Source organism: Phyllopteryx taeniolatus, chromosome 9 (genome assembly GCF_024500385.1).
Source record: "Phyllopteryx taeniolatus isolate TA_2022b chromosome 9, UOR_Ptae_1.2, whole genome shotgun sequence".
Lineage (NCBI taxonomy): Eukaryota > Metazoa > Chordata > Actinopteri > Syngnathiformes > Syngnathidae > Phyllopteryx > Phyllopteryx taeniolatus.
Genome location: NC_084510.1, coordinates 29,694,179 through 29,713,765, shown reverse-complemented (window position 1 = coordinate 29,713,765; position 19,587 = coordinate 29,694,179). Strand labels below are relative to the sequence as shown.

General features: G+C 43.8%; 2 protein-coding genes across 10 annotated transcripts in view; both read left to right on the top strand.

The window, feature by feature from the left end:
• Window positions 1–12,350, top strand: part of chd5 (chromodomain helicase DNA binding protein 5) — a 36,365-nt gene extending 24,015 nt beyond the window's left edge. For 2 of the 4 annotated variants that reach the window (XM_061785273.1, XM_061785274.1), the window contains 16 exons: window positions 299–471; window positions 695–869; window positions 2,435–2,521; window positions 3,105–3,193; window positions 3,589–3,722; window positions 3,890–4,034; window positions 4,904–5,063; window positions 5,733–5,803; window positions 5,894–6,137; window positions 6,703–6,849; window positions 7,249–7,357; window positions 7,439–7,571; window positions 8,685–8,880; window positions 9,503–9,666; window positions 9,747–9,873; window positions 10,185–12,350. In XM_061785273.1, coding sequence (XP_061641257.1) covers window positions 299–471; window positions 695–869; window positions 2,435–2,521; window positions 3,105–3,193; window positions 3,589–3,722; window positions 3,890–4,034; window positions 4,904–5,063; window positions 5,733–5,803; window positions 5,894–6,137; window positions 6,703–6,849; window positions 7,249–7,357; window positions 7,439–7,571; window positions 8,685–8,880; window positions 9,503–9,666; window positions 9,747–9,873; window positions 10,185–10,303 — 2,273 coding nt within the window. In that variant the 3' untranslated portion in view covers window positions 10,304–12,350. The remainder of the gene's footprint in view (window positions 1–298; window positions 472–694; window positions 870–2,434; window positions 2,522–3,104; window positions 3,194–3,588; window positions 3,723–3,889; window positions 4,035–4,903; window positions 5,064–5,732; window positions 5,804–5,893; window positions 6,138–6,702; window positions 6,850–7,248; window positions 7,358–7,438; window positions 7,572–8,684; window positions 8,881–9,502; window positions 9,667–9,746; window positions 9,874–10,184) is intronic. The other 2 variants (XM_061785275.1, XM_061785276.1) reach the window with 2 other exon arrangements.
• Window positions 12,351–13,217: 867 nt separating this feature from the next.
• Window positions 13,218–19,587, top strand: part of arhgef10la (Rho guanine nucleotide exchange factor (GEF) 10-like a) — a 104,672-nt gene continuing 98,302 nt past the window's right edge. For 4 of the 6 annotated variants that reach the window (XM_061785283.1, XM_061785279.1, XM_061785281.1 and 1 more), the window contains exon 1: window positions 13,219–13,457. The gene's annotated coding sequence lies outside the window, so the exon portion shown is untranslated. Of the gene's footprint in view, window positions 13,458–19,587 lie in introns of all 6 variants that reach the window. The other 2 variants (XM_061785278.1, XM_061785280.1) reach the window with 1 other exon arrangement.

Below are 19,587 nucleotides of genomic sequence, written 5' to 3'. Positions count from 1 at the left end.
GTTTATATATATATTTAGTTTGATAATCATTATTGTATTTGTGAATAGTATATAAAACATTTGATGTTGATATTGTAGCTATTTACAAAATATTGTTGTAGCTACAGTACATAGACTAGACCAAATAGACCATTTTTATATGGCTAGCTTAATCAAAAAGTAACCAAACTATTAAAAACAATTCTCACTGTCGTGCAGGAAACAACCACTATAATAAATTCGATCCGGCTAATGATTGTCGTTTACAAAACAAATTATATGAAAAGGTTTCTTTTTGATGCCGTGTTGCTTTGGCCAGGTGACAACAAAGACGGCGAGGAGGGCAACGTGATCCACTACGACGACGACGCCATCTCCAAGCTGCTGGACCGCAGCCAGGACGCCACCGAAGACACGGAGATCCAGAACATGAACGAGTACCTCAGCTCCTTCAAGGTGGCCCAGTACGTGGTCAAAGAGGAGGACGGTGAGGTGAGAGAGCGCTTTCTTCACCCATTAGCTCATTGCCAAGGAGATTTTGTTTTCATATATTTATTTTAAAAAAAAAAAAAAAAAAAAAAACAGCACTATAATGATTAGGAAAAAGCTCCAATGTTTCATTCACCTCACAGTTTGACACGAGAAGGAGCACCGAGTAAACGTGGAAACCGCTACGTTGGCTTAGCAAGCAAACATCGTGTGTGTTTGTGCACAGGAGGAGGTGGAGCGCGAGATCATCAAGCAGGAGGAGAACGTGGACCCGGACTACTGGGAGAAGCTCCTGCGCCACCACTACGAGCAGCAGCAGGAGGATCTGGCCCGCAACCTGGGCAAGGGCAAGCGCATCCGCAAACAAGTCAACTACAACGACACCACCCAGGAGGACCAAGGTAGGCGTCGCCGCCAAACGCCCGTTTTCCGTGAGCGCCCGTGTTAACCTTTAATTGTGGCACGCATGAGTAATGTGCAGGGTGGAGGACATTTTGTATGCGCACAGTGGAACTTTAAAACTGGAAAAGCTCTAAAAACGTGCAACCGTCAGGCGAACAATTCATTCAAATAATAACTAATATGTTTTTCAATGCAATAGCAACAATATGAACATAAATGTGCCTAAAATACCTATAATGGGAAAATAATACCATAATACATACTGTATATTCAAATTTAAATTGTATATGTTTTTTTAAATATTTAAAAAGATTGAATACATTTCCATCTCAAAATTGTTTTGTTGCCCGACAGTTAATGTTAAAAACATCTTTTACTGCGCTCTCCAAGGATCGACTTGATTAACCTTTTTTTATACTACCAACTAAAAGTTAAGAATCAAAAGGGAAAAAAAATAAAGACTCTGGAACTGATTAATTAAAGAAAAATGACAGTACATCCCAAAAAACATATAAATAAAAATGATTTCAAATTATAACATTTCGTAATTCACGTGCAGTATAAAAAAAAAAATTCAAATATGTAAATTTTGAGAAGTAATCATCAGTAATACATATGCAATACAAACATTTCCATCCCAAATTGTCCATTATTTCCTATTGGAGAAATTGTTTTGTAACTTGAAAATTCTGGCAATTTCTATGACGGTAGCAGGTTAGCTTCTTGCTACACGTGTGTGCTTCAACGCGTACAATTTACGCTATCCACGGCAAGTTTCTCGAAAACAGGATCTGTTCTTCACCAAACACACAGCGGAGGGCTTTGCTACTACCACCACTGATGAAAAACACCAAACTCCTAGAGCAGGCGTTTGCGCAAAAAGCGGGGGAAAGTCTACGCGGAGGGCTGCACAGAAACTCCGAATCGGCAAAAGCTCGATTCAGCGGATGCTTGGAAGAGTGATAAACCTTTACCCGTACCAACTTCCGGTTGTTTCGAGGCTTCACGTGGAAGATTATGAAGCGGTACAGGTAAAGCATCTGTCCCAATCATACCTGAGGTTGACTTGCTTATGTCCCACTGTAAAGTTCCACTGCATTTGTTTCTGCAAAATGAATCCCCACATGAACGTGGCGTGTTCCAAGTTTTGCGGGCGCCATTGTTTTGATGCCGCGTGGAAGGGCACGTGTTCCAATTACATTACTCTCAATTAGTCCCGCGTATCTTCGACACGTTCGGATGGTCCAATTGAAGAGATTTTACATCCCGAAAGTTTATTCCACCCTCTCAGCTTTGTGACTCTCGATAACAGCTTTTGACCTCCGTGATTGTGATCTTTAAAGTGCACCAGCTGCGCTATTAGAGCTCTCTCCAAGTGCTCAATCCCACAGTTCAACAGCAGCCAGCATGAGAGGTGCAACATTTTTGGAGAGCACACTCTCTCTCGCTCTCTCCGCGGCGCTTAAAAGCAAGGGCGCGCTAGCCGAGCCGGCTGGCGCGGCGCCCTCCGGGTGGCATCCGACGGAAGCAATGTACTGTGTTGTCTCTGATGTGTGGTGCTCAGAGTGGCAGGATGATGTTTCAGACAACCAGTCGGAGTACTCGGCGGGGTCCGAGGACGAGGACGAAGATTTCGAGGAGAGGCCGGAAGGTATCTCGCTCGTTTCATTGGGGACGCTTCATTAGGGACACCCTGCAGAGAGATGCCATTTTTGGATTAGAGCAGGTGTCCCTAATGAAGTGTCCGGCGAATGTATCCAGTACGATGCAGTAATCCCCGCCGATAGCGAAAGGGTTACAAGCCTCAAAATTAACGGCGACTCGTGACGGAGAGAGACCGAGCCCTGCCGCAAATAGTGACAAAAAAAAACAGAATTCAAGCCCCCGCAAAATGCTGAGAATTGCCTGTATCAATAGCATGAACAATAAATATATACCAGAAACTATCATCTAAAACACTTGAATATCATTTAAAACTCATTTTACAACATCACTCTTCAAAATAATTGCCTCACACATGTGGTGAATACTCTCCGTTACAACCCAGGCTAAACTTGACTCCTCCCCGACATACCTACTTTCTTTTTTTTGTGGCATGGGCGTTATGGAAAGCGGTTGCACAGAAAAAAACGAAACACCGCAAATTAATTTATGAATAGCGAATCGTGAATCGGTGTGGGATTGAGCTGTATTTTATGATTTTGATTTTACTAATTGTGTTTGTTTTGTGACAGGGGGGCGCCGACACTCTCGCCGCCATCTGAGGAATGACAAAGACAAGCCCTTGCCCCCCCTGCTGGCCCGAGTCGGTGGCAGCATTGAGGTAAACAAAAGTATTTGCCCACTCACTCATTTTCAGATTTTATTTTTTTTTGCATATTTATTCATCCCACTTTGAAATTTTCCGATCATCAAGCCTATTATAACACACTCCAAAAAATAAATCTAATCAAGATGAAACGTCTCAAATAAAGGCCAAATTGGCTTGCCCTTTGTCTGCAAACAGATTTCGTCGAAGCGGGCAGTTTTTGCATACAAGCAATTCACTTGCTTCAAGAATTTGTTTCCCCTCAAAATCTTACTCGGATATTATAACTTGTTCTTGATATTTTCGGACTGGTTATGAGCAATCCGAGCACACATTCACACAGCTTGATCCTTTTCCCATGACGCTGTATTTGTATGTTTGTGTGTGACGCGGTCGGCTGTGCCGGCCAGGTGCTGGGCTTCAACGCCCGGCAGAGGAAAGCCTTCCTGAACGCCATCATGCGCTGGGGCATGCCCCCCCAGGACGCCTTCACCTCCCACTGGATCGTGCGAGACCTCAGGGGCAAGAGCGAGCGCGAGTTCAGGTGAGACTCCATTTTGGATTCAACACTTCTTCCCGAACGTCCTAAAACACAAAATGTAAAGCTGTAATGGTCAAGTGAAAGCTAAGGTTTCTTACCTACTTCATCTGGTTTTTGTATCATTCTTCTCCTATCGAAAATGAACACTGTCCTCATTGCGATTTCACCAGGGCCTACGTGTCTCTGTTCATGAGACACCTGTGCGAGCCGGGCGCCGACGGGGCCGAGACGTTCGCGGACGGCGTCCCGCGCGAGGGGCTGTCACGACAGCACGTGCTCACCAGGATTGGAGTCATGTCGCTGGTCAGGAAAAAGGTCAACACAGACTCCACCCTTGCTTTTCCCTCCTTTACACTCACACATCAGCACAGACCTTCTCGTTACTTACAAGATGGACCTTGAGGAACTCGCCTGAGGTCAAAGTTCAAAAATGGAATTGCAACTGGTCATATGTCAAGTTAAAGGGCTTACTTAAGGCTTTCCAGATCACTTGTTATTTTGTCACTCTGTACTGACATCATAAAGTAATGACTACAAATGTGATTTATTTCCCCCCCCCCCCCATTGTTATGGCAGCATGGAATTTCCCGTACGTAAGCTGGTACCTCGATTTACGACTGACCTGACTTACGAGTCTTTCTCGATGTGAGCCATCACTCAAACGATTTTTTTTTGTCTGGAGTTGAGAGCAAAGATTTGAGATAAGAGTGCTCGATGGTGGCTGTGAACTTCACAACCAGTAGCAGATAGTGAGCCATTATTCCCCCAAAAATACATGTATGGCTTCAAACTGTTTATTGCCTTTCCCAGTCGAAGTTGACTTTAAAATTCAACACAAGACTAAGAAATAAACTATGGTCATGTCAGCAAACCACATTAACTTTGTCTTCCAAAAGTCCACTAATTTCATGCTAACACACATTTCAAAACAACGTAGACAGGCTAACGTAACTAGCATCAATGTTGTGGTAGTTATTAACCTTTAATTAACACAGAGGTGCAGCAACACATGCAGACATACAGTATGATGATACTCACAGGCATATATATTTTTATTCTCTGTGAAAAATGACTAATATTACTATAATAATAATAATAATATTATTATCAATGGTTGTTTGTCTAAATGCGGATGGGTATGACATGATGAATATGTGTTACATCACGACGGCTTTCCCTGGCAGGTTCAAGAGTTCGAGCACGTGAACGGAAAGCTGAGCTCCCCGGACTTGTTCCCCATCGGCATGGAGCTGAAGAAGCTGACCGAGAGCGTCTCCTCCGACCCCAACACGCCGCTGCAGGCCAGCCCGCTCGCCACGCAGCCCGGGACCCCAGACCCGCCTGGTCAGCAAAAATTAGGACGCAATATTTTTTGATAGGGCTGAAGTCCATTGTTTTCGGACAAGATTTCATATGGCGCTCCCCCGATTGAACATTTACATATACTGACAAAATTGAAATTGAATTGACTTTTTTTTTTTTTTTTTTGATGTCACCAAATTTAAAATAATAAATAAAACTAACACAGAAGCAGTTCAATAAGGCATGTGGGAATGCGCTATGCTATGGAGTATTCGTAATACTAATCAAATGTGTACTTTAACACCGATGTAAAAACTAGGGTTAAAAATCTCATATATAAAGGGGTGAAAGGGAGTCGTATTTTGATTGTTGAGCATAAAAAGCATATCAAAAACAATTTAGCGAGCCAGATGTAAATACAACAAATGATAAAATCGTCATTATTACTATTACAGCATTTGTAGTAATATTAGTTGGGCATTGTGTTACATTTGAATCCATGGTAGCGTTTCTATTCGTTTTCTATTTTATTGAAGGTGAGTTGGTAGCGCCCCCTGGAGGCCATGGCGCCCTTAACATTTGCCTATATTGCCTAATGGGCGAGCCTCCGTCGTAGGCTGCTGTCAGTCACTGGATCGTCTCGTTTCCCGGTGTCCTTTAATCCAGCACGCATCAGTTGTTTGAAAGTTGCCTTTGCGCATTTGTTTGTAGAGAAGAGCGAGGGTCCCGCTGAGGACAAGGACGCAGCCGAGCAAGACAGCAAGAAACAGTCCGAGCAGGAAGTGAGTCATTTTCCTTCTTTAAATGTGCTCAGAAATGCACACCACGTTACACACGCAATTGTTCACCTCGTCGTTCCACCACCTCAGCAGACATCCTCAGAGCCAACGGATGCCCGTGAAGAAGAGCAAGAGGCGCACCAAGGCGAGGAGAAGGAAGCAGGTGACGGCGACGAGAGCAAGACGGCCTCCGAGGAGAAAACGGGAGGAGACGACAAGGGGGACAAACAGGCAGAGAAGGCAAGCAGTCAGGATGCGCCTCAAAATGAGAGTCAGCCCAAAGAGCCTGAGAAGCCCCCCGAGAGAGGAGACGGCGAGGAGAGGGAGAGCAAAGCAGGTAGGCGCGCCGCGGATGCAATCGTACGCTGGTTCTCAAACTGGGCGTCTGCGGACTGCAAAGTCATTCGTATCGTTATCGTTCTCATCAAAAGGTGCATACCTACAAAGTTCTTCTTATCACAGGAATAAAAGGAACAAAATGTATATTTTTTCCAAGAATATAGTTCTATAGGGCGTGGTGTTAGGAAAAGAAAGTTCTATATTTTGAATTGACTGAAAATATGACTTTCTTCCGTCATTCAAATTTGACTTTCGTGCTACAATATTACGACTCTATCTTGGAAAAACACGACAACTTTTTTTTCCCAACAAAGTACATCTTTGTTCTTGTCATGATTTATTTTCTTTAAAAAAATACAACTTTATTCTCAGAACATTACAATTTCTTTTTTTTCCTGGAAAACACTGTGAATTTGTTATCTTTTTTTGTTATCAACATTGGGGCGACTTTTTAATTCCTTGGCATTTAAGGCTCCTCCATGTGGTCGTTATGTTGATCTTTCCTGTAAGGGGTCCCCTTACCCCAAACCCAGATTAACGAGCGCTGCGTGTTGTCGGTGCAGATGAAGTGAAGAGCGAGGACGCCGCCGCAGACGCTCGACTGAATGGCGACAAAGACACGCCGGACGAACTGGACGACGCCAGGAAGGAGGACAAGAACGGATTCAAAACCAAGTTCATGTTCAATATTGCTGATGGAGGCTTCACAGGTGACATTTGAAACCCCCACCATGTCTTGAAACCTTAATTTCAAACCCTCATTTTGTCTTAAAACCTGGACCCTAGTTTGAAACATTAACCCAGGTTTGAAACCCTAACCAAGGTCTTGAAACCCTAACGCTAAACCGAGTTTGAAACCCAAAGTGAAACTTCTACTTCATACCCGAATGGGAAACCCAAAATCGTGACTGCAAACCCTAATTTAAAACCTCAACCCTCGTTTATACTTCCTGAGTCTGAACGTGCATTCTTCTTAGTGTCCAGTAGAGGCCAGCAAAACAGCCAATCAAAACTAGATGCTCTTTCTTGCTTGATAATAAATACATGTGTAAATTATGAATACAACGAATCCATGCATAAATGCAATAACTGTTGTCCCATCATATCAGAGTTGCACACGCTGTGGCAGACGGAAGAGCGAGCGGCGCTGTCGTCCGGCAAGATGGCCGACATCTGGCACCGTCGCCATGACTACTGGCTGCTGGCGGGCATCGTCACGTATCCTTTCCCGTAAAGTCGAGTTTGCCGCGTGTGTCTTGTGCGTGCGCGTGTGCGTTTCCCTTGACCGGCGGGCGCGAGTCACGGCTACGCGCGCTGGCAGGACATCCAGAACGACCCGCGCTACGCCATCCTCAACGAGCCCTTCAAGACCGAGGTGCACAAGGGCAACTACCTGGAGATGAAGAACAAGTTCCTGGCCAGACGCTTCAAGGTGCCGGGGGACGGTTGGGGTCCCAGGGTGCCACTCTAAACCCAATTTCAAACCCTAATTTGACACTACTGTGTAAGATTAGTTTGAAACCCTGATTTGGAAATTGGAACCCTAATCTTGGCTTCAATCCATAATTTAAAAACCTAACCTTGACCTTTGAAACCCCTACGCAAAATTTCAAAGCATACCTTGAATTCCTAACTCTGGTTTGAATCCTAATTAGAAAATCTTGCTTGAAACCCTAATGTGAAACCCCACTTCTAACTTGACACCTAACCCTATCTGGAGCCCTGCTTTGAAATTATAATCTCAGTTTTAAAAACTCAAACCCCGTCTTGTAACTCTAATTTGAAACCCGACCCCAGGCTTAAAAGTTCAATTTGAAACCCCAACTTGAAACTCTGACCCTTGCTTGAAACCCTAATTTGACACTCTTTAAACTCAGGTTTAAAGCCCTAGTTCAAGTTTCTCAAAGTGTGGTTCTCGTACCACTAGTGGTACCTGGGCTCCCTCTGGTGGTACGTGAAAGAATCACTTCCCAAGTACATTTCAGTCGTAGTTAACTTTCTCGTTCAATACATTTGCATTACATTTGTAATTACTGTTTGTTTTTAAATGTTGATATTGTTATTTGAATATTTAATGTACAGTTTCATAGATTTTTTTTTTTTTTTAATCTAAGCACGGCGCTAATGTTTCAACTGTGCATAATGTTACAGTGGCTTACAATAACAATGAGTATACTTACTAGGAATAAAACCCTGCCGATACGCCGATACCGTATTTGAATATTAGTCATTATGATGATACTTGGCGAGACAAATCATTTTGTCGTGGTACTTGGTCTGAAAAGTTTGAGCACCACTGGCCGAGCTTGAAACCTTCATTTGAGATCTCAACCCCAACCCTGATTTGAAACATTAATTTGAACCCGCCGGCCCTTGTTTGAATCTCAAACTTGAAATCGAAACCCTTCTTAGAAACCTGAGCCCTGGCTTAAAACGCTAACTTGAAGCCCTAACCCTACAGAGGATATATGGAATCTTCTGCGTTCTGCGTTTGAACCCGGAATATTTGTAAGAATGTAACATGTGCGGCGTGGGCCCCTCGCAGTTGCTGGAGCAGGCGCTGGTGATCGAGGAGCAGCTTCGGCGCGCGGCCTACCTCAACATGAGCCAGGACACCGGACACCCCGCCATGGCTCTCAACACCCGCTTCACCGAGGTGGAGTGTCTGGCCGAGTCCCACCAGCACCTGTCCAAAGAGTCCCTGGGGGGCAACAAGCCGGCCAACGCCGTGCTGCACAAAGGTAATCCTCGACGTCGACAGCGTTCTTGCTCTACCGTTGTAACACGCAGAGGTGGGATTAAGTCATATCAAGTATGTGCAAGTCATCAGTAAATCTCAAGTCTTTACCTTCAGGTTTCAAACGAGTCCCAAGTTAATGCGGCAAAGATTAAGTTCAATCGAGTCCCCATTAAATCTCTAGCAAGTTGGGTCACAACATGTGATGTCCTTCTGTCGGGTTTATTGATAAGATCATTTGGGTTGGAAATGCCCGGAATGCCCTTTTTCAAGTCACTGTAGTTGGCCTGGTAATTGACATGGCCGAATAAAAAAAGCTTTGCTCTGATTGGATCGATCTCATTCTGAATTGAAATGTGGAAAACACCTTTGCTCTGATTGGTCCTCGGCGATATCAAGACGTCTTGTGGCAGCCAAGCGTTCGTAGTGACATCGCGCTTGGCTTCTTCGATGTCTTACTATCGTTCCCGATGCACAATTCACCTAACGTTGGATTGCTGGCCCACTAATAGGCAACGTGACCCGGAAGAGAGGTTATGCTCGTCATCTGCTCATATTCATTCGAATTGAATCTGCATGTGACGCTCATCGTCGCCGTGTTTGTGTGTGTGTGCGCGCGCGTGTAGTGCTGAACCAGCTGGAGGAGCTCCTCAGCGACATGAAGGCCGACGTGACGCGGCTCCCCAACATGTTGTCGCGCATCCCGCCCGTGTCGGCCCGCCTGCAGATGTCCGAGCGCAGCATCCTGAGCCGCCTCACCAGCCGAGGAGGCGAACCGCCGCCGCAGCAGGTGTGCGGACCGCGAATTTATACTCAATACAGAGTTGCGAGTGTAGCGTAAAAGTTTTTCTTCTTCTCTATTTTTGTAAGACTTTCAGCCAGGGCGGGTTCGCCTGCTCCCAGCTGTACGGAGGCACATTTGGTGGTGCGTTCAGGAGCCCTGGGGGGCAGCCCATGGTCAATTACAGTCAGATGCCTCTGGGGCCATACGTCAGTGGTAAGAAGAAGCAATGCCAACCTTATGACAAGGTGTCAAACTAACCTTCACAACGCTTGTATGTCATAGTCCTATTGCTTTTGACTGACCAGACAAGGTACCCAAACGACTGTGGTGACAGTAAAAACCTGTGTGGAAGATGTCCTATTCATTTTGAATGACAACACAAGGTGCAAAAATGGCATTGAGGACTGTAAGAACAAGCGCTAATTGTCTTCCAGACCAGATAAAAGGACATCAAAGATTATTCAAAAAAATGTAAATTGATTTAACGTCCGTCTGACACGAATCCTTCAAACTTGTTCTTTCAGTGTCTAACGGTCCTCCGAGCAGCCACCTGGACAAGAAGACCTTTGAGTCCCTACGAGACGCCGCCACACCCGACCTGAAATCCGGCAAAGCCAGTGACGTCATCTGCATCGAGGACTGAGACGCGCTCTCTGCTGGGGCCGCGTCCTCCCTTTTTGTTTTTCATTTGCAGACATATTGAATCTCAAGAATTGCACTTTGACCTTTGCAGAGGTTTTTTTAACTTGATATTTTGACTGGAAAACCTCCGACGAAATGTCAGGGCTGAGGTAAAATGTGACTTTTTCAGTGGACGCTTGAGCGCAGTTTTCCTTTATGTGTTGTTGTCATTCAAGTAGTGTTGATTTTGGAGAGCCTATTCATGTATGCAGTAAATGCCTGGAAGTGCGCCAGCCGCTGGTCGCGACGGTCTTTACCTCACGCCAGTGAACACGCGGATGGCGTCATTGATGACACCTGCAGGACTTTTGATGCATTGCAGAGTGTTTTGTGTGTACGATACTTGTAATTGTTTCTGTTTTGAATGTTAGTGGATCCGAGGTTGATCCCTTTGTGTGTCCTCATTAGAACTGATGGATTTGCCTTCATTTGGGTCTCTTGAGGGACTGTTATTATGAGAAACTAATTATTTTTGTTGATATTTTTTTATTATTTCCCCCCACACACATACAAAAGGATTGTTTTGTTTTTGTTTAGATTATTTTAAGACCACAATGGGACCATCAAAGCTATGTTTTGGCCTAAGTCCCCCATGAATGTTTTTTGTTTGTGGTTTCATTCCAAGTCAAGAATGCTGTCTGTTTTGAAGGCTTGAAACCCTAATTTGAAAGTCCAACCGAGGTGGTTTTAAGACAGAGGTGGGACCATCAAAGCTCACTTTTGGCCGCAGTTCTCCGGGACCATTAGATGGTTTTGTGTCAACTCCAGACTGCGATCTGTGTTTAGGCTTGAAACCCAGGCGACTGGTTTACTTTCTCAAAACCCTAATTTTAACCCTTGTAAGGAACCCTAACCCAGGCACTTTTTAGACGTTGAAGGTACCATCAAAGCGCAATTTTGGCTTCAGTCATATCCAATTGTTTGTGTATTTGTGTCAAATCAAGAATCCTGACTATTATGAAAGCTTGAAACCTCAACTTGAAATCCTAGTCGTAGTAAAAAACAAAACAAAACATATTTTTTTAATTTACTGTGAAATCAAGAAGGATATCTAGTATAAAGACTTGAAACCCTAATTTGAAACCCCAACCTTTGTTTGAAACCTAACCCAAGAGGTTTTATGACAGCATTGGGACCACCAAAATGAGACCCTAACCTTTGTTTGAAACCCAGGTCCTTGTTGTCATTTTGTGTCAAATCAAGAATGCCATCTGTTTGAAAGAGTATGGACCCATGATTTAAAAAAAAATAATATTGATTACCTCAATGTGTAAGAAGTGGTACGTAAGAATCCTTGTTGAATTGAAATGATGTCCAACGCGAGATGATTGCAGTCAAAGGTCAAGTCAGACGGCCTTCTGGCATTATTGTCCTCATATGGAAGCGCAAGAACCGCATTGACCCCCCCCCCCCCTCCCCACCCCCCAAGCATACTATCTATTTCATGTGAAAGCTGTACTCGAAAAGGATCTTTGTTTTTTTGCACTATTTGTTGTTTTTGTTCCTGTCGCAAACGACTCGCGTTGTAGACGAAACCTCAGCAACATGTAAATAAAACGTCAAAATTCAAATAAAAAAACGAATGTCCAAGCCGTGACCCCGAGGGGTCATCAGCGAAAACATATTCTGATAAAATGCAATCAAACTGAAGAATGTACTGTCTACAAAAATGAAAAAAAATTCAAATAAAAAAAATTAAAGACTTCAGTCTAATGTTATAAATATTGCATATGTACATGCTTCTAATGAACATTGCTTCAAAAGCTACAAAAAATAAATAAAAATAAATAAAATAAGACCTTAATGAGGCGCCTTTTGTTGCAACGAATGCACAGCTTCCGAAGCTTTTTCTATGGCAGTTCACTTTGGGACTCGTGGGGCGTTCAAAGACGCACACGTTCTTCTGATTTGGGCTGTAAAGCGACTGGACGACAAAGTGAGCGGTCATCTTTTGATTTGTACTGTGTATTTGTTTCATTGTGTTTTAATAAATCTTCCGATGACAATAATGTGCTTCTCGTTGGCTTCGTGAGCTGAGAATGTGAGATTTCATTCAAATAGAACAGCCAATAAAGTGAGAAATTACACCAGAAATTTAGTCAGATTTCTCAAGAAAAAAATGGTTTTATGTTATGTTGAGTGTGTTTTGTGCGAATTGGAAGAAAACAATGATTTGAATTTATAATAATAATAAAAAAAAAAATTTAACTAATGTATTTCATTTTGAGGCTAATGATAATAATACAGTAATGATGAAATTACTACTACTAACAACGACGACTATTACTCCTCCTCCTCCTACTACGACTAATACATAACAAGTACTACTGCTACTACCACAACAACAACTACTACTACTACTACTACTCTACTACTACTACTACTACTACTACGACTGTTGCTACTACTACTGCTAATAATAATAATAGGCTAATTTGTATTTTACGTACATTTTTGATTCTTACTATGAAAAACACAAACTAAAAAAATAATTTATACAAATAATTCACATTTTGAATATTTCGACACAATGACAACACTAAAATTATGGGGGAAAATAAGGCTAAAAAAATAAATCAAATACATTTGTACTTTCGTTTTAGTAACTTTACTAAATGGCATTCACAATGCCAGACGAAGCGAAACCCGGAAGTGGCCGCCAAGAAAGATTGGCCTTAATTCCTTTACGCCCGCCTACTTTCACCCCCCCTCAACCTCTTTCGCGATTGGTCCAAACTCCCACCGCCAGCACTCCCAATGGTCACTTGTTTGCCTTTGGCCTGTCTCGCCATTGGCCGGCGTCGCGTGAGGGCTCTCCCTCGGTCGCCCACCTTTTGTGCCGCTGTCTGGGCAACAGCGCGGCGGGGTTGTGGACGGTGGGTGGGTGTGAGGGAGGGAGGAGGGAGAAGAACAAGCGAAGAAAGGACAGAAAGGGATGGAAGCACTACCGAAAAGGCGGGGAGGCGCGACGACGGAGAACCGTAGCGGCCGGCTAGCGAGGCGGCGCACGAGCGTGGAGAATTTGCCAACGAGACACTCAACAAGGAGACTCCAATGATGAAAACCGGGATTTGGACGGGACTTCACCAGGATTAAAGCAAGCCGAGGACGCAGAGGTGAGGCTTTTTCCTCGCTTCTTCTTCTTCTTCTTTTTTTTTTTTTGCATTTTGCAGAGGCAGCAGCTTTGTCCAAGAGAGGGGAGTATCATTGATGGATTGCGCTAGTAGTGCTGGCCGGTGGCTAACCAAGGGTCCAACTAAGGGCCTTGTTTTGGGGCTAACGTCCCAGGAAGGATGAGACTCATGGTGTCTGGCGGCCTTGCACTACTAGCAGATTCCTGAGTTGTGCATCCATTCATTTTCAATTGCAGACTTTGGGCGAAGTACACTCTGGACTTGTGGCCAGCTGGTGACAGCACACATCTCCACAAACGAGAATTCGCACCCATATACAAATTTGTCTTCAATCAATCCGACATGCCAATCAACCAATCAAAAGAGTTGAAACTAGCTTGCTCTTTTTAACGATATATTAATAATTATTATTTTTTTAATTTCCTGGGAAATAATGGTCTTCGAGATGCGAGGATTCCGCCGGACAGCGACAACGTGTGAGTCTATCGCAGCTTAATTTGGGCGAAAAAAGTGCCATACACCCTGGACTGGTCACCACGCAATCATCGAAAAACAAGCCTTCATACTCAAAATCACACCTATGGACAATTTAGAGTCTTCAGTTAAGCTAATATGCATGCGTTAGTCTTTCCCAGCTAACTTTTGGCAAAAGAAGCGGGATACACCCTGGACTGGTTGCCAGCCAATCGCAGGGCACATATAGACAAACAAAAACATTCATTCAGAATTTCATACCGACGGACAATTTCTGTATTTATTTATAACGTGTGACAATTTGACATTTTGGTACAGATTTCATCAAGACTCGTGGAAGTTGATTGGCTTTCGCGGGCCACATAAAATGATGCGGCGGTCCGGATGTAGCCCCAGGGCTGCGAGTTTGACACCCGGGTTTTAAATGATTCTGACCTGCATGTTTTTGGAATGTAAAAACGAAGGAGAGAACATTGGAATTCCACACAGGAAGCCCGGATTCAAGCCCCCAACCTCAGAACTGCGAGGCGGATGTACTCGCCACTTTTTTAACCGTGCTGCCTCCCATACTTGTGGTCCCCCAAATTGCTTCCCGGAGTGTACAATTAATATAAATAGCCTGAGCCTCCCGAGATGGACGTCACGCTGTGTCTTCGGGGGTCCCGGCCTGGGAAGAGAGCAGAGGCCCCATTTGCATTTTTGTCCATCTTAAAGGGAGTTGGGGGCGGGAGGGGGCTCACTGTACCACATTTCTGTCCTGTTAGTCACAGGCCAATCTATTCCCGCAGCCCCCGGAAGCCTGCACACGCACAGGCCTCCATTGATAGACGCCTGAAGGTTGACTTGACAACAACACTGAGCTAGCAAATATTGCACAATATTGCTGTGTGACCTCCCTCCACACACAACAACAAGGGAAGTGGAAATGGGTTCAAAAAAAAGAAGAAACAAAAAGAAAAGAAAAGTGTTATACATGAGGAATTGCAGTCGTTTTTTCCCCCCTCCTTAATAACTAAAATGGCCATTTAAAAACTGCATTCTGTGTTTACTTGGGTTATCGTTGCCTGATATGTACATTTGTTTGAAACTATGGTCACCTCGTGGGTCATAAAAGTGCCATAAATCCAATGCTTTAAAACAAACCGAAAGTCTCAATAGAAACTCAAGCCCTAACATTATAATCGCGTCCAGTTGTTCATGTTCCTAATGTAGCCTGATTTTACAAGATGAATATGATCCTTGTGTGTGCGGCCAACGCAGTTCGCGCATCCTTGTCTTTGCGCAATCGTGACAAGACTATGAGAGCAGCACAGATGGGTGACCTTGACTTGAACGCGACAGCGACGACGCCGTCGATGCTGCTCCTCCTCCAGCGCGTCCCTCACATTAGCCAAGTTAGTCGAAAGCTTGCGTTTGCCAGCATGCGGCAAGGCAGGTGAAAGCCGCACTGAAGACAACAGCACGAGTATTACTCACTCAAAGAGTGACTGCGTTGTCTACCAAAACGCCGACTGGTGATATTGGACTTTTAAAGCTATTGGAGCCCAGTGGCAAAAAAGCGAGTAACTGACGAAACGTGAATAATTGCCAATATTAATAGTTTAAACCATAAATATACAGCAAACTATGATCCCAAACAATTTGCGGGGGTGCACTGCAAAGTGTTTGTGAATTTGAATAGTCGCTATTTTATTTTTTTAAGCCACCCTTGGTTATTCGCTGAAATCTCGGCTATTTTCTGTTTTTCTGTTCAGGCCGAGTCACTGATGATGTAGCGGTACACCCGCCTGACTTTGGTGCGGGCAGCGTGGGTTCAGTTCCCACTCAGTGACGGTGTGAATGTGAGTCCGAATGGTTGCCCGTGTCTATATGTGCCCTGCGACTGACTGCCATTAATATATTACTTTGGCACCATCTGGTGGAATCTTGGCGTTGTTGTTAGGTTTCATTCTTTGATAGTTTTTTTTCCCGTCTGCGTTTGAGATGTCCTGTTGTAAAGGTCGTTTGTTTGTGTTGAATAATTGAACTACTGAATACTGAATACAGTCGTTTATGTAACATGGGTTCATGATTGTGTACATGCTAGAAGCTTGGTGTTGATGCGTTACAATCCTCTTCGTTTTAAGTGCTTTGCTGCCATCTTCTGGCACCTATACACAATTACAAGCTTCGTGTAAGACTTTACATCGAAGGGTTACTCCGCCGTAGACCCGGTAATAGATGTATGTGTAATAGATTATTATTGTTCTGTAGTCTTTGCCAGGGAGTTCGTGAGCCCCAGCAGCTTCCCACTCAGCTCGTTGAGTCTTGGACCGCCAGTCAAAGACATAGTGGGTCTATTCTCAAGGAGCTGGCACAGGGATTGAGCTTGCTAAATTATTGGTTCAGGGTTAGTAAGTCTTCAGGGATAGCGGAAGGAAACGCAGCAGAATCATCAGCGCATGGCACCGTTTTAGGTCCTCGTCTGGTGGTGCAATTGTTTGCCCAGGAATGTCCAAAAAGTTGCATTTCCTCATCTGTGACTTTCGCTTACATCCCCGCTGATGTTTTGTTCAGTGCCGTCGTTTGTTCTCGTACGGGACCTTTCTCACTCGCTTTCTTTTTTTTTTTTTTACCTCTTGTGGCAGATTTACAGCTTTTTTGAAAAGTCTTAAGTAAGTACTCCTTATATCCAGTGGGCCAGTAAAAAGGAATTCACTCTGCTGCTTGCAAACTGGTTGGTGTTGCTACTGGGACACGAACGGAAAACAACCAGGAACTTGAGGTGTATGCAGACAAGAAGCATTTGGTCCATTTGGTAATCAAACTCTAGGCGGTACGGTTTATTTGTTTTGGTGTAAACGCAGTAATCAAAGTCAGGTGTAGACCAACTCAGCCAAGTGTTCTCGGTCTGCTTTCAGACAAACGGGTGTAGTTTGTTTCAGTGGAAGTTGACAACAGTTCACGCTTCACGGTCCCACGAATAGGCATTTTTTAAAATAAATTTAATAAAAACACAATGATTCTACACCGATCAACTGATTTGGACAAGAAAAAGATTACTATGGGCGTGAAAACACCTGGAACGGGGACATGTAATGATAAGTTTACTTTTGAAACGATGAGGTGAAACGATTAATTGACAACTAATCGATTAGCAAATGAATCAATAATGATTTTTGATAGATGAGATTTGTTTATTAGACGCTATGACCTGACTAAATGAAGCTCCTCTCCTCAGTTCAACATAGTTGGTTGGGACCAAGATGCCACAAGATGGCACAAAGTCAGTGTATATATATATATATACACTTTAAACATTTGGACTAATGCGTGTGCCATTGGAATAACCACATTTCAATTTTTTTCATTTTGAAAGGTACATTACTATTCGATTGAGCTTGGCGGCAAACGCAAAAAAACACATGCAGTCATGTGGCAACTGGCCAGATCTCTCGCGGGATCTTGGAGTGCGGCACGTTGCAAGTTAAGCAAGCTAATTTTGCATTTCAAAGACGTCACTAAATGCGCAGCCGAGGGGATTTGTAAGCGTTCAGTTTAGCTTTAATTGACGACGCATCACATCACAGTCGGACACTTTATACCAGAGCACGTCCCTCACAACACCTCGGTTATATTTAAAGAGATCTACCAAATCCTGTGTGAGGCCTATCAGGAACAGTATATTGTTTCTCAGAAGAAAACTTTAATATTTTACTTTTGATGTTATTTTATTGTTCATCTGTCAGGTGATAAAGTACAAGGACACTAGAAAAACAAGTTACGGTACAACAGCCAGGATCATGTCAGTTTTGTCATCTTTAAGAGGATCTTAAGAAGAAGACACGCATTTTTTTCGTCTGTCTTTCTGTCCGTTTGTCGGTGTGTCGGTCTGTGTCCATCGGACGGTTGCCGCCAATCGAGTATGTGCTGCTTACCGGAAGCAAAACGGCAACGGTGCTTCCCGTTTGGTTCGGGGACGCGGGTGCCTCGACAGCGTGTCGGACATTGTAATCCGGCCGTCACTTGAAAGTGGCTCTGGATCTTCAGTCAGCCTAGCTGATCAAGTCATGGGTGGAGAAACTTGGTGTGACGGCGGTTAATATGTAAATTAGCCAAATTGTTATGTCGCGAAATTCAGAAGGGTTCGTTCCCACACACATCAGAAATCGGCAGATAAAATAATATGCCTCCTTTAATGCTGCTCAATCAATGTCATAGTTTTGTTATCTTAGGCAGGGTTAATTATTATTATCATTTTTTTTTGGTGGAGCTGTTCAGTACAGTCCGTCACCAAGTTTTGTTCAGCTGCGTGACCTGTTGGACCACTTTGCTCTGCAGCGTCATTCCACTTATTACCACATTTGCTCCACAGTGAAGGGGGGGGGGGTTATTTTTATTTTTTTGCAGTCGTATGTAGGTCAGCAAATGGGTGTGAACGAGTAGGTTTCATTGTCCATTCTGTCATCCTAGTCCCCCCCCCAGAAGAAGAATAGCTTTTACTGTGTTCACTCCCGGGGCTCTTTGTTTTGTCCAAGCTGGAGTCCTTTTATGACTCATCCAAAATCCTTTCATCCCTAAAAACCTGCTCGGACTACCTGTCAGCTTGATTCTTCAAGCCTACCTTTAGAACCTCTCCAAAGACCAGGTCCGCATGGATCCGGGTCGATTTTTAACGCTTATTTTCCTCCCACATCAAGTACACCTCACGCAGGCCCAAGCAATGGGCGGGGCTATGACCCTATATTTGGACACATACTTGCCATTCACTACTCTTGGATTCACCTATTTGACAATTTTATTTGGGAAACGTCCGTTATTCGCTGAAAAATATTTGCAGTTTGAAACGAAACGAAACTAAACTAAAGCCCTTTAGAATATGGAAGTATTGCTTTGGTGCCATCTTGTGGAGTTTTGTTGCCTACGAAGTATGTTGACGTGAGTTGAGGAGCTTCATGTTGTGCTTTGGCACCATCTATAGGCAATTATAAACCTTTTTAGGGAGGTGTCCATTGTTCGCGTTTTTTTTTTGCTTTATCAGGGGGAACATTGGATGAACTTTTTTGTTGCGCTTTTGTCTAAATAAATCTAAATAAGTCTAAATAAATCCGATGGTTCCACTTACCCAACATTTTATGAGTTAGGGCAATGACAGTGTGCTTAAATCAGAGGTAAAAGTAAAACAGCAATAAGATAACAGTGGAAAGAAAAGAGATCTCTTTCTAGCAAGAGTTTTCCAGCAAGTTGTCATTTTTCTTCTGTGCACTAGAGTTTGCATGTGGGCAAAAAGGCCATAGAAAAATATACGTTTGTAAAAATAGGTGTTTGCGGCCTGAGCTGGACTGGAAGACACGAGCTGTTTTGTAGCTATGTATTGCGCACATATCTATTCTAGCTGTCAAACCTCACGTGCATTCCACTGCAGGCTAAGGCGGTTCATCGAGAAATTAGTCAGCAAGGCTTGGGCACGAGGACGTGTCAGAGCTCGTCGTCAGAAGCCAAAGCGACAGGGTTGTGTACATCAGTCACGCGTCGACGTCGTGGATACGACTCGGGGGAGGGAGGCGTCGTAGCGTCAATCGTGTTTTAATGTAACGTTTGTGATGGGATAAACGTTCGAAAGTGATAGATAGATAGATAGATAGATAGATAGATAGAT